This window comes from Cupressus sempervirens, chromosome 4, assembly GCF_028749045.1.
Source record: "Cupressus sempervirens isolate cs-2001-9-10 chromosome 4, ASM2874904v1, whole genome shotgun sequence".
NCBI classification, from domain to species: Eukaryota; Viridiplantae; Streptophyta; class Pinopsida; order Cupressales; family Cupressaceae; genus Cupressus; species Cupressus sempervirens.
Window position 1 is genome coordinate 35565818 of NC_143121.1, and position 13715 is coordinate 35579532.

Here is a 13715-nt window from a genome sequence, read left to right on the forward strand (position 1 = left end):
TCAGTCCTATACAAGCAACTGAAAAACATCATAAAAGATAATCCACAAAATTTACATCAGTTCTTCATGAGCAACAGGTAAGCATCAAATAATAATCATATGATCACAACAGTTCTTTATCAGCAACTGAAGGCATCAATGATAAATCACAAAAATCCAATGGTTCTCCAATGAGCAACCAGAAAGTATCCCAATAATAAATCACAATACTGATCAAAGACTCCAAAATGGTCAAGTCAACACATGACATCATCAAGAACATAACAAACACTTCAGTCCTCTCAAGCGACCGAAAAGCAATCCAAGTATAACTGATCGATGACTCAAAAATGGTTATCAAATATAACTGATCGAGACTCGAAAATGGTTAAGTCAAGTATCTCATAAACATACACCTCAGCTTCACACAAGAAGACTAAAAGCAATAACAACTAGTAAATGCAATCATGTCATAGAGCACTCCATCACATTACCATGGTCGGGTTAAGAAAGATCGAGACCAAATCATCATAACATCACATTCACAACCCCGAGCCTCTAGTAACAACCTAAACTGGTCAGTACTAGAACAACCCCCAACACCCCCAAACATAAGCAGTACAAAGAACACATAAAAAGGACAATCTACAGTTTGGTTGAATTAGAAAACACATAGTTTGAGTTAAACAAGAGGGTTTCAATTTTAGTGTAGAGTTCAAGTAAATAATCTCGTATTTCAAATTGGTTGATAATATACTATTGAGCCAATGTAAGGTCTCTATTCCCAGTTTCATATATATTTTAAGTAATAAGTTTTCATAGTTTACTTTACGAGTTAACTCATTCTTGTCTTAGATAAATCTTGACCCAATAATAATCATTTATTAATTATTAAAATAATAATAATTGATTATTAAATTAATAATAAAAATCTCGATTTCATTAATAATCAATTTTTTTTTATTTTTATAATAACATAATTATGATATTTCTTATTAACTTAGTTAATCCCAAAACCAATTTACCTTACTAAATTAATAATAATTATTTATTTAATAATAAATAAATAATTAATAAACAATGTCTATTAACAAAATTCTCTAATAAATAATATTCATAATCATTAATTAATTCAATAATAACAACTATGATAAACATTCATTTATTAAATAATATTTAATAAATATTAATAATGCATAAATATATATATATATATATAATTAAACTAAATATATAAAACTTTATCATAACCTAACTAATAAATCAGAACAAAATATGAACAAGCGATATTAAATCGCTACCGGCTGCTGTTGCAGCTAGGTACTACTGCGTCAACAGTACCTGCTGTCGCAGCAGTACTGCTGCCGCAGCAGTATCTACTGCGACACGCAGCAGTGAAAGGACGGGTGGGGGTGTGGGTCAACGACCCCCCCCACCCCCATATAAAAATAAATTTTAAATTACTTCCTTTTTTTATTATTATTATTATAAAATATTTTATCATAATTATTATGTTTGTAAAATAAAATTTTTAAATAAATAAATTTATTTTATAAATTTTATACAGATACTACATTTTATAACCAATTCTTTTCAAATATAAATTTAAAAATAAACAAAGCTTTCCTACTTAATAAAATCTAATTTACTTTATTATAATTTTGTAATTAACAAAATTTAATAAAACAAATTTATATACACATATTTTATTATTTTAATTACTTTTAATAACATTTACAATATTGATCTGATAAGAGAAATATTTTCAATCCATTCAAATTTTCTAATTTCTATATATATATATATATATATATATATTTTCTTTCTAGACATATTTTAACAATACAATTATCGAAGATTCAGAACCAAGAACAAGAGATTCATGTCATGAAGCCCAGAGACTTGATTTTAACAATCACAAAGAAGACTGGAACACCATCTTGCTTAATTCAATTAGTGATCAAAACACAAGACCCTGCCTGAACCTGATGCTAACACGCAACCTTCCGAGAATTGAGAGAAGATTCACTTCCAAAATTCGTCTCCAACCATTGTTCCCAAATCCCGTGTCCAATATCTGCTCTCTTCAAAAAAAATGAACCCCCAAGTTGTGATAAAGAGTTTTCTCCTCAAATCGGGACACTAATTGTGCGTTCACCCAAGAGGACTCTTTGCTCCACTGAGTTAACTCATAATTATCTTTTTATTAATCTTTGTTTTTTCTTTTTAATGCATATTAAATGAATCATTAAATAACTTTATTTAATATTCCACTTGACTTCTATTTTTAATCTTTATTACTTTTAATCCCAAGCGCACTTTATGAGATTAAAATAATATTATAATTTCCTCTTATTTTATCTTTTTAATTAATTTCTTTATTTTCAACACATGCTCGCATCATGCAATCTTACAACTTTTAATAATTAATATATTTTCACTTTTTACTTTATTTTAGAACTTAATTGATAAAATATTTAATTAACTTAAATAACAATAATATTTAGCATTTATTTAAAAATGAACTCTAAATATATTATTATTAAATTAAATAAATATTATAATGTTCTAAATTATCCTTAAACTTTTATCTCTAAATTTAATTCTTTTTATTTAGTTAATTTCTGAATTAATTAAATATAATTAAATATTAAAATATCATAATAATCTTCTATTAAATTAAATCATTAATTAATCATTTTAATTAATTTCTTTTATATTTAAACTCATGCTTAGATCATGCGATCTAGAAACCTTTAATAATTTAATATCTTTCCCACTTTTAATTTATTTAAGAAACTTTAATTGATAAAATATTTATTAATTCAATTTATAATAATATTTAGCATTTATTAAAAAAATGAACTCTAAATATATATTATTATTAAATTAAATAAATATTATCACATTCTAAAATTATACTTAAAATTTATATTTCCAAATTTAATTCTTTTTATTTAATTGATTTCTCAATTAATTAAATATAATCAATTATTAAAATATCATAATAATTTTCTATTAAATTAAATCATTAATTAATCCTTTTAATTAAACTTAATTAATAGAAAATACATCAAGGACTCATAAAGCAACATACGAAAACCCATCATAGAAAAATACATACTAAATCAAACAAAAGGGTTATAATCACGAAATAACATCATTTGATGCATTCGGAGGGTACTTAACTTAGATACTTGCCCTAATTATCAATTAGGACAATTGGCTAAAGGGTTTAGGAATTGGACTTAAGAGTTTATCTCCCCTCTCTTACCATTGAGATAATGCGATAGGGTACGCTCATCCTGGCAATTCAGGGAAGTCGATACCCGGTACCTGCAACCTGCATAAAATCCACGCATGTACAGACGCAATATTCTAAGCTAAAGAGACAATGGCAGGAAGTGGTGCATCGTGTAGATCCCGACTAGCAGGTGACTACGACTCCCTTCCTTAACCACATTAGAAACACCATACATAAAGAAAACAAACACGCACACCATACACATGCAGTATGGGGTAAGTATCCATAAAAAAGCACATGTGATAATAAACCATCTAACTAATCATCATCGATAATTGAAAACGTTGAATAATCATCATACATGCATGAAATATAGAGTACCAAGTAATCTCATCATATAATAAATTGAGTGTAAAACAACATCTAATAATCTGAAAGTAATGCTACTAAACATCAAGTATAAAACTGGCCTAAAAGAGTTTGGCAATTAAAACAAAATGTGAACTAGGGGTAGGCACTACAGATCATATGTTTGAACAAAATTCATTTTTAGATAGAAATACTCAAATTTAGTTGTTTTGATAAGTCAAATTGAGAGGTGACATAACTTTTTACTTTTACCCATATATGTATGTGTGTGTGTGTGTGTGTGTGTGTGTGTGTGTGTGTGTGTGTGTGTGTGTGTGTGTAGACATGTGTGTGTGTGTGTGTGTGTGTGTGTGTGTGTGTGTGTGTGTGTAAAGTGGGTTCTATTGCATGATTCAATATTAAAATGAAATGTAGAAAGTGTATCTAAAAGCTAATATGTAGCTAATTGCATGATAACAAATTGAAAAGCTACACTTAATCTATTATATGGAAATAGATTAAAACTATGATGCAAGGTAATATAAATGTAAGCTAATATGGATGAAAATATCAAAATAGCATGCTTCTGGTATGTGAATACAAAGTAGATCCCTTCTTTACAAAAATGAAGCCTATTCATATAGTTCCCAAGGCTTGGAGTTGAGGTGGCACCAATGGAAGATCAAGATTTGATTTGCTTGATTTGAATGACCAAGATGCAATTAGGTACAGAAGGTAACCTCTTAAACAATAAAATATCAATTGTCAATTGGAGGAGCTAATTGAGTGACATATGTACGAGAAGGTTAGAAAGAGGTTGGGGTGGACAAGTGATAAGCTTAGGTTATTGGTGACACAATATTATTTATGTCATGTGTCCAAGCTAGTTTCAAATGGTTGGAGATGAGATTACATATTCTATTTGTCCCCTCACTTTTGACAAGTGGCTTAGTTTGTTGTTTAGGAAGGATATTTTACTAGATATGTAACTTATTTGGTTGGAGGAAAAAACTCTTCTTACCCATATAACAACTAGATATTTGGGTTGTTGAAAAGAAATTGCAAATTAATAAGTAAAATAATAAAAAATTATGTGACATGGTGAGGTGGATAATGAGGTGGAAGTGTGAAATCGAAGACATGAATGAGGTGAGATTTAGATATTATTAATTTAGTTTGAATGGAATTTTTATTTGGAAGAATTTATTAGAAGGATGAATTATATAAATTAAATAATTAAATTTAGGTGCATGGTAGAAGAACTTGTAACTTAATGAATTGAATAACCTATATTTTTAAATGTCTCAACAATTATCTGCACTTCTTTAGATTTGTAGATGATCACATGTTATGTAGACTTCTCTACAACATATACTCATCTTGAGTTGTCTAGATCACATGGCTAAGATTTGAGAGAATAAAATGACTTGGTGAATGCAAATAGATGGTTCATGTTGCATATAAATTGAGTCTTAGGCTAGGTAGGTGTAGTGTAGATTGATAATTTACACAAGGGTGAAAATTTAGGCCATTACAATGTCATACCTTGGAAATGCAAATTTTTCTTTGAAGCCAATCACATCTATTAATGAAATAGATTTGAATTAATATATAAAAAACAAAAACAAAAATACAAAAGGAAAAACTGTATGTTGTAGATATTGTAGTTTTCAACAATGTTTGATTGAGAAGAAGATGTTAGGATTAACCATGAACAAAAATAAAAATTACATGCAAATATAACCAATATCAAAAAATAATAAATTGCACAAAAGAGAACACAAGACACAAAGATTTAATGTGGTTCACCCAACCCATGAGTTACATCCACCAAACAATGAGTCCAATATCATTATTATTCAGTGATTACAAAATTATTAGAATTTATAATCCATTACAACACAATATTGATGCAAGAAGCTACAATCTTATCGTACATTATGAAATCCCTACTCCAAGCCATTATATACAAGCTTTTTCCACTCACAAAATTAGGGCCAAAATAAGTCATACAATAGAAAACTAATAGATGACACATTTTATAATAGTAAATTCATTTTTATAATAGTAATAGCATACATGGGGCATTTCCACAAGACCCCGCAAGGGGCATTGCCTCTTGACCCCATTTTTAGCATTGCCCCAAAACCCCTATAGTAATAATGTAGGGGAGAACGACACCAAATAAAGTGGTAAAATATTAACCTCGAAGTTTGATTAGGCTCTACATTACAACATAATAAAGAAGACTTTTATGAATCTAAATGTGTGTGTATCTCATTCCTTGATAAACAACTCCTTAAGCTTGATCCATGGAGAAGAGGACCTAAAGTTCTTAAGAGGAATTCTAGATCTTGAATTCTTGGATACTTGCATTAAAATCTTTAACTTGAATGCTTGAACTTGATGTATGCTTCATAATTTCATTTTTTTGTTGATAATGGATACCAAAATGAGGAAATTTGGGATGTTTATATACCTCTCACAATAAATCAAGGGTTAAAACTCAAGTATGCTAACTATAAATTTCCAACTACCCCACTAAATCACTAATGTGTTATCTTGATTCCAATTTTAACTAAATATTTGGGGAACACAATGCCTTAGGCATTATTTTCCAAGGAGAACAATGTCCTAGGCATTATGTTCCACTCAATTAGAGCTCAAATGAGGATCATAGGTCCCAAACAATTTGGGGATGTTTGATTACAAGATATAACAGATTTTTAGGCTAGAACAAAACATGAATATTAAAAAAATACTAACATAGGGCCTAGGTGATGGGATAAATTATTGGATTGGGGGATTTAGATATAGGAACACACATATAAATAAGAGATTGCTCCAATTTTAAACAAGATTAAATTAATGGAGGACTCTTATTTGAATTTAGGTATACATTAAGAATCATATGAAATCCTACTATGAAAACACACTAAAGTGAGTGCTAAAAAATCATAAAATTATATACACATGCCTACAACATATAGAAATTCATCTTCACATTTTGAAGACTCATTTTTACCAACACAATATTAAACATGTACTTCTAATATGTTAAAAAAATGGTGTAATCATTTTCCATTATAATAATTCCTATGCATAATAATCATTTATTTCTAGCATAGAGAATATTGATATCTCTCAATATTTCAAAAATCAAATATAAACAAATTACTCACTAATTTAATATTATTACATTAACCATAACTCTTTATCCCAATTTACATGTGTTTATCGTTGTATTTATTATCCTTACACGCATGCTCATATATTTAAATAGTATAATGAAACTTCACCAATGATGAAAACTATACAAACATTTGATTTATTAAATTTAGCAACTCATATTATTGTGTGTGTGCTAGGCAATACTATTACATTCATCGTGCAGAATTCTAAATTAGTTTTAGATCAATCAACCAACAATGAACAATACTTGATTTATCAATTGAATATTTTTTTAAAAAATTATACTTATTTATTAATTAAATATATTACATAAAATTTTATATTATTTTCATATATCATATTAATGAATTACAATCCACTAATTCAAGCAATTCTGTCACTATTAAGCACTATTAAGCATATGTAACACTTGTTTACATTACAAGTGATATATTCACCTATGCTCTAAGAATTTTTGAACTTTCTTTAATATGGGTCTCTAGTATATGTATATTGTATATATATAGATGAGAGGAATTCAATTTCAGACTTTGTTATTAAAAGACTTTTATTTTTATTATTTGTAGAGTTGGCACGATTGCCCATGTTGCATTGTATTTTATAAATCACTTAATCGAGGTAGTGAATATATAATTTCCTTGAAATATAGATGATTCTCTACGAAATTATCTCTTGTATATCATAAACCCGTTTTTACTCCAGCATTGATAGCCATAAAATAATTGATTCTCTTATGCTATGACAACTACTTAAGTTTTTCCCTATGATTCAATTCTAGAATATTTTTCTCTAATGGAAATATTTAATGTTTTTTCTCATTAAAAATTTGGTGAAAATTTTGGAGGATAGTTTTTAAGAAAAATATTAGATCTAATTTTCTAGCATATGTATTGAGTATATGGGTAAGATATTTTTGTTTATTTCATTTAATCATTATTTAAATATGTGCAAATTAATATCATAGTTTTAATTAATGATCAAATTAATTAATGATTAAATTTTATATCTTTTGAATAATAATAGTATAATTGCTTATCATTTATTCTAATAAAAAAATATTTATTTAGTAAATATATGTAATTAAATATATATGAATTAGATTTTATATAAATTAATCTTTAGTTTATTTTTATTTTTTAATAAGTATTACATAAATGTAATGAATATTAAGTGTATTATTTAATCTAAAGATGACTAAAAACTATAAAGTTGAATCGTGATGATATTATCATAACTAGAGTTGTATTAAGTAAAAATCTCATATTTGTCAAATGATTTTATTTATTTAGTAATGTTAAAATGACTTAAATTAATGTAATAAATTAAAAAATAAATGTATTCATGTGTATATGTGTATGTATATGTATATGTATATGTATATGTATGTGTATGTATGTATGTACACATATAAATGTGTATATGACAAGAACACGTGTATTTCAAGTAAAGTATAAAATATTTTTTTAAATGGAATAATGAAAAGTACATTTCACAAAAGATTGTTGAAAGTGATTGTAATTGATGTTTGAATAATTTTGTACGTAAAAATGTTTCAAGTTCCACTATGATTCATCATAGAATGTAAGAAATTACTTGAAGGGGAAAGATTGGAAATTTCTTACAGGTTTGAATCTAGAAATTAAACAATCTATAGCATGGAGTATAACATGTTTGAATCCAGAAATCAGTTACAATCAATACCATGAACTTGTGGAATTATAATAAATTTAAATGTTGAGAGTCTAATATAAAATTTATAACATTTGAAGTCTTAAAAATGTATGTTGACAAGAGATCATGGATGTCAATAAGTTTATCAAATCTTCTTAATCTAAAAAATGAATTTAGAAATTTCAACAAAATATTTTTTTAATTAAAATGATATTAGTACAAATAAAAAATAATCAATCAAATACTAGTTTCAAACATTATCAATACAAATCTACCATTTTCCATAATAAGAAACCAAGATAGCTCTAACCTTTTATACTCATAAAGAACTTAAAAGCTAAAAGTAAAATAAATCATCTCACAATCTTATACTAAATAATAAAAAGAAAAAAGAAAAATTCCCTTCATAATCTTTTAAGAAAGCTTCTCATCCAATCTTATAATAGTTATAATGGTTGAAACCATTTAGAATCCTAGAGAAACAATTTAGAATCTTAGAGAAACAATGAATTCTCCATATTCATCTAATGTTCTATTTCCTTCATAGCCTAAGAAATATTAAATTGAAATCCCAATCTTTATCAAACTTGCCATTTCCTTGAATAGGAAAGCAATGTAAAAATCAAAACACAAATGAATTATTCATCCTCAGCACTTGCCCCCATAGAATTATATAAAGGTAGTCTCTTCTGTCTTTCTTTCTCTTACCACCTTTTTATTATTTCATTGTCATGGACCACGAGTAGAGAGATACAAAGGGTAGTCATATAATATTAAATTGCAAAAAGTTGAGACCAAAGTAGGGTTGTTATAGACATGTATTAATAGAGTTGAGTGATCACCGTCTGTATTCCTTTTCACTGTAGAAAGGACTACGATATATCCTGCTGGGGTTCGCTTGTTGGCCACTAGTTATCATCATTGAGAATGTGATAACTGTTTAATACATGACAGGACTGATTCTCATCAACAAGTCACTCTAACTATTATAACTATTCTTCATTTGTAATTTTTTAATATGGGTATGCAAGGATCATCCTCATCATACACTTGTCATGGAGCCATGGCAAAGAATATGAGTCCCTAGATCAAATCAAATCATCCAACATGACGAATCCAAAGACTAGAAGTAGGTAGACCCAACAAGTCATTCATTCATTCAATCCTTAATCCTTGTCTTAAGGTCCATGGGATGCAAGTATAAAAGAAAGTCAAGCATTTAAGGACCTGATCTAAGCTGAAGAATCCGGTCTGTATGTAGGGGCAGGCTCAAAGACTTGTTACACTGAATGGTTGGTTGGTTGCGTAAGTTTTTTAGTTAATCAGAAGCAAAGCAAAGCAAAGGAAAGGAAGATTGAGTGCTTGGGTATAGTACATATTTCTATACAAATGGAATCTAATAACTTGGGTCATCAGGAACTTGTAGATCATCCGGGCTCTTTGCTAGAATCTAGTGTACAGATGGGTTCTTTTGGAGGAGTCCCAGATAGCCAAGTCTGGCATCAAGATTTTCTCATGTAAGAGTCTTGACCTAGAAAAAAAAGAGCTTATTGGGGCAATAGATATCTTGATTCAGAGCTCATACATACATGATTTTGGCATCTTTACTTTACATGGTACTGGTATGGTATTGGTCCTCTATTGGGTCTTGCAGGAAAGCATGGAAGGCCTTTAAAAATTGCAGTTCTAGGCCCTAGAACCTAGTTTGTTAGCCTTTGTTTTTTGAATGAGATTCTCATGGTCCGGACTAGTGCATAGTAAAATACAATTTCTTGTATATATTCTTCCTGGGATGGATTGTCTGAAAAAAATTAGTACAAACGTTTTTCCTTATACTATATGATCCATCATTACGATGTAGGAGAGAAAAGGATCCGAAACATTGGTGCTAAAAAAATGACAGAGTCAATCTCAGAAAGTGTATATACATTGATATGGATTGTAGAAATCTAATAGACTTAATATAATTTCTTTCTTTTTTATCGTCCAGGGTTTGGAAGAAGAAGAACATTAGAAGTTTAACATGTCTGATTCTGTTGGTGGTGAGTTTTCATGCAGGGATGGTTCAGGCAATGATCAAAACAACTTTGCTCCACATCTGAATGAAGTACATATGAATGAGCAGCAGTTGCTGAATCAGGAGTGTGATCAGAATCATCTGAAGAAAATGGAAGCTGAAATGTCTGGTCATGGTCATGGTCCTTGGGAGATGAGGAGCCCTAATTTTCAGCCAGATGATAGTCTGAATTTGTCAAGCAGCATAGGAGGAAAGCAGCACGTCTCACCTCTTCCTAGTTTCAACTTACAACTTCTTGATGATAGGATGCATCACAGTTGTACCATATCAGATATGGGGAGTTGGTCAATGTCTCCAAGCTCATACTCACACTCTGGATTAGACATGCCAATTTTGCCTCAGTTTCAACTTAGCAGTGTTAAGGATGAATTCATGTCCATGCCCAGTTACAGCACTGCCAATTCTCCTTCCACATTCTTGCAAGGATATGGACCATCAGATTCTTATAAAGCCAATGAACCAGGCCTGCCCAATATGATTGATAGCAAGACAATCTTCAAATCCCACCATCTTGGGCCTATGCATCATGACTATAATAGTATTCATGCTGCCCATGCATTTCTTCCTTCTATACCCTCCAAGCTTTCCTCTAGTCTTCTCAATTTTGGTAGCAACAACTACTTGAACATGAACATGCCTGTAATGGAATTTCTCAACTCTAAGCCATCAGAAATGAGGCTTCACAGACCACACTCTCATGGTTACTTGGAAGGAACAAAAAAACTACAAAACAGCCATCAGAGTAGAGCCATGGTGAGCTTGCCATGACTCGTTCTTTCTCTCATAGAATAATATTCTTTTAAGTTTTTTTTTTTTGAATGGTATTCATGTACAAATGTAATCTTCTGTTTTTTTCTTTTTAAGATTCTATGCTTGAAGGAGCTTTTAAATTTTAGTTGTGTTCATCTTTTGGAATCAAATTTTACCTATCGTCAGAATAATGAGTTAGAGAAGAGAAAATCAAGAAAATAGATTATGAAGTATGATTGGAAAGACAAACACTGATTCCAAAATTGAAACTAGAAACCTTAAAACATATTGACATTGATTCGAAAGTTTGGTTTTATGATTGAAGGCTTTCATATTTTCATTGTGTTCGTCTTTTGGAATTTATGTTTTGGATCAACTATGTGATCCATTATCAGAATAATGAACTAGAGTCAGTGATCCAAAATTAGCATAAAATAAGTTGTAAGTATAATTGAAACTACTAAACATTGATTCAAAAGTTTAAACTAGAAATCCTAAAATATATTAACATGTACTATGGTTTCTGAATTTTATGTTTTGTTCTGTTTAGTCTCTCCATGGAGGTTCAGATTCAAGCCCTGAGCAGAAGAGAAGCGGCGGTGCAAACCATGAAAGCACATCAGATACAGTTTTTAAAAGGCCTCGCCTAGAGCCTAATTCCTCACTTTCCACATTCAAGGTTAGCAAATACTAAAATTCTTATTTATGGATGGCAAGAGAAAACTCATGTTTCTGATGTTTTATCTTCCCACTTTTCTATGAACTCTTCAATGATGTTTTCATCACTTCGCTCCGCAATCAATAATGAACCCCTCATCCTTTGCAAAAAGTGACTTTGACAGACAGCTGAAAATATTATTATGTACTCTAATTACCATTTTTTAACCTGATTGTAGGTCAGAAAGGAAAAACTGGGAGATAGAATCACAGCTTTACAACAGCTAGTATCTCCCTTTGGAAAGGTATTATCATGACCCAATACAATGCTAATTATATCTATGATCCAAATGGGTCCCTTGAAAACATTTCAGACAGTTTTCAGTCTTTGAAAAAACACCATTTTTTTGTTATTGAAAACTGTGATGGGTATATTTACAGACTGACACTGCATCTGTGCTACTGGAAGCCATTGGCTATATTAAATTCCTTCAAGAGCAAGTCCGGGTATAAAAATATAGTTTTTTTTTCCAATACAAAATAAGAGCATGAAGAATAATCAGAACAATCTCAGTGTCAGAAGAGTTTCTAATACATTTCTTCTTTGTCATTTTCCCTACAGGCTCTGAGTATGCCATACATGAAGACTGGCTGTAGCAGCACGGCACAAGGGGTATAATTCTTTCTTTAAAAAACTCTAAATTAATATGTGATATCTAGCAAGAATCAATAGTCATATGTATTATATTCATTTGTGGGTATGGGACAAATCTATAGTGGAATTCAGAGGGCAATAAATTATTATTCATAACCCTAATTTTTTAATGGGCAGGATCAGAAAGGATGGGGATCTTCTGAGCAAAAAGAGAGTAATGAAGCAAGGCAAGATTTGAGGAGTAGGGGATTGTGCCTTGTTCCCATTTCTTGCACGTTGCATGTGGCTAATGACAATGGTGCAGATTACTGGTCACCTTCTCTGGGAAGTACCTACAGATAGAATATATTCATCATATATATATATATATATATGGTATGCATTGAATACCATCTTTTATCTTTCATGTTGTTATAACTTTGTAGTAGTTCTTAACTGCTACAAATTAGTTCTTTCCTTTCTTTCCACTTCATAATAATAATAGTTATCAGTACCTATGTATTGCTTTTGTAAACAAGTCCTATTGTGTACTGATATCATTGTGGTCTAGGGCTCCTGAACATGAGATAGAGTGCTTTGATATCAGTACAACATGGATATGTACATCATTCCTTATGCAGGCAGAAATTTGCCCCGTAGGAAAAGATGATTGTATTACTTAGCCATTTTAATGACTCTTGAAAGAAAAAAGAGAGAATGTTAAAATTCAGGTGCCCCCTTTCTTATTACTAATGGATGTTTAACTTGGTGATCAACCAGTAAGGCAATATGTTCATTATCATTACCATGCTGTTTTCCTTGAACAAATTTCATTTTAGTTTCATATACAAATCTCATGGCATATCTTGTTTTAAACTGAGATAAATATAGCTTGCTATAATATTCAGTAACAGCAATATGCACTTCACTTGTTAGTTTATGAAAAACCCGATTGGAAATTTAGCTTATAAAATGATTAATTTCTAATAACCTAAACTCGACTGATCGCAATAAAAAATTTGGGGGGTTTATAGAGTGTTTTCCTGCAATCTAAAATCTTGGTCAATTATTCCAACTATTGAGATTTGTCTGGCCTTGATCATATTACACAAGAAGATTTATTTCCTTGTGATATTACACGCTATAAGAGATTTCAACTAATA

General features: G+C 29.8%; 1 protein-coding gene across 3 annotated transcripts; it reads left to right on the top strand.

Annotated features, from left to right (window-relative positions):
* The first annotated feature begins 9668 nt into the window (after positions 1-9668).
* On the top strand, positions 9669-13282 carry LOC149559818 (uncharacterized). Of its 3 annotated transcripts, none has more exons than XM_089824313.1 (7): positions 9669-10056; positions 10493-11264; positions 11812-11940; positions 12158-12223; positions 12360-12425; positions 12541-12591; positions 12751-13282. In XM_089824313.1, exons 2-7 carry the CDS (start codon positions 10548-10550, stop codon positions 12913-12915), a joined length of 1194 nt encoding a protein of 397 aa, XP_089680439.1. In that variant the 5' UTR covers positions 9669-10056; positions 10493-10547; the 3' UTR covers positions 12916-13282. The 3 variants fall into 3 exon arrangements, with proteins under 3 accessions (XP_089680439.1, XP_089680438.1, XP_089680440.1); XM_089824312.1 differs by having other exon boundaries at positions 9669-9951; XM_089824314.1 differs by lacking the exon at positions 9669-10056 and adding an exon at positions 10266-10354.
* The last annotated feature ends 433 nt before the right edge of the window (positions 13283-13715 follow it).

Bases quoted from the DNA above. Each gene is read 5' to 3' on its own strand.
- LOC149559818 (XM_089824312.1), top strand. From the start codon at position 9,824: ATGGAATCTAATAACTTGGGTCATCAGGAACTTGTAGATCATCCGGGC. The intron at 12,224-12,359 runs GTATTATCATGA...GTATATTTACAG, and splicing joins TAGTATCTCCCTTTGGAAAG to ACTGACACTGCATCTGTGCT. The intron at 12,426-12,540 runs GTATAAAAATAT...TTTTCCCTACAG, and splicing joins TCCTTCAAGAGCAAGTCCGG to GCTCTGAGTATGCCATACAT.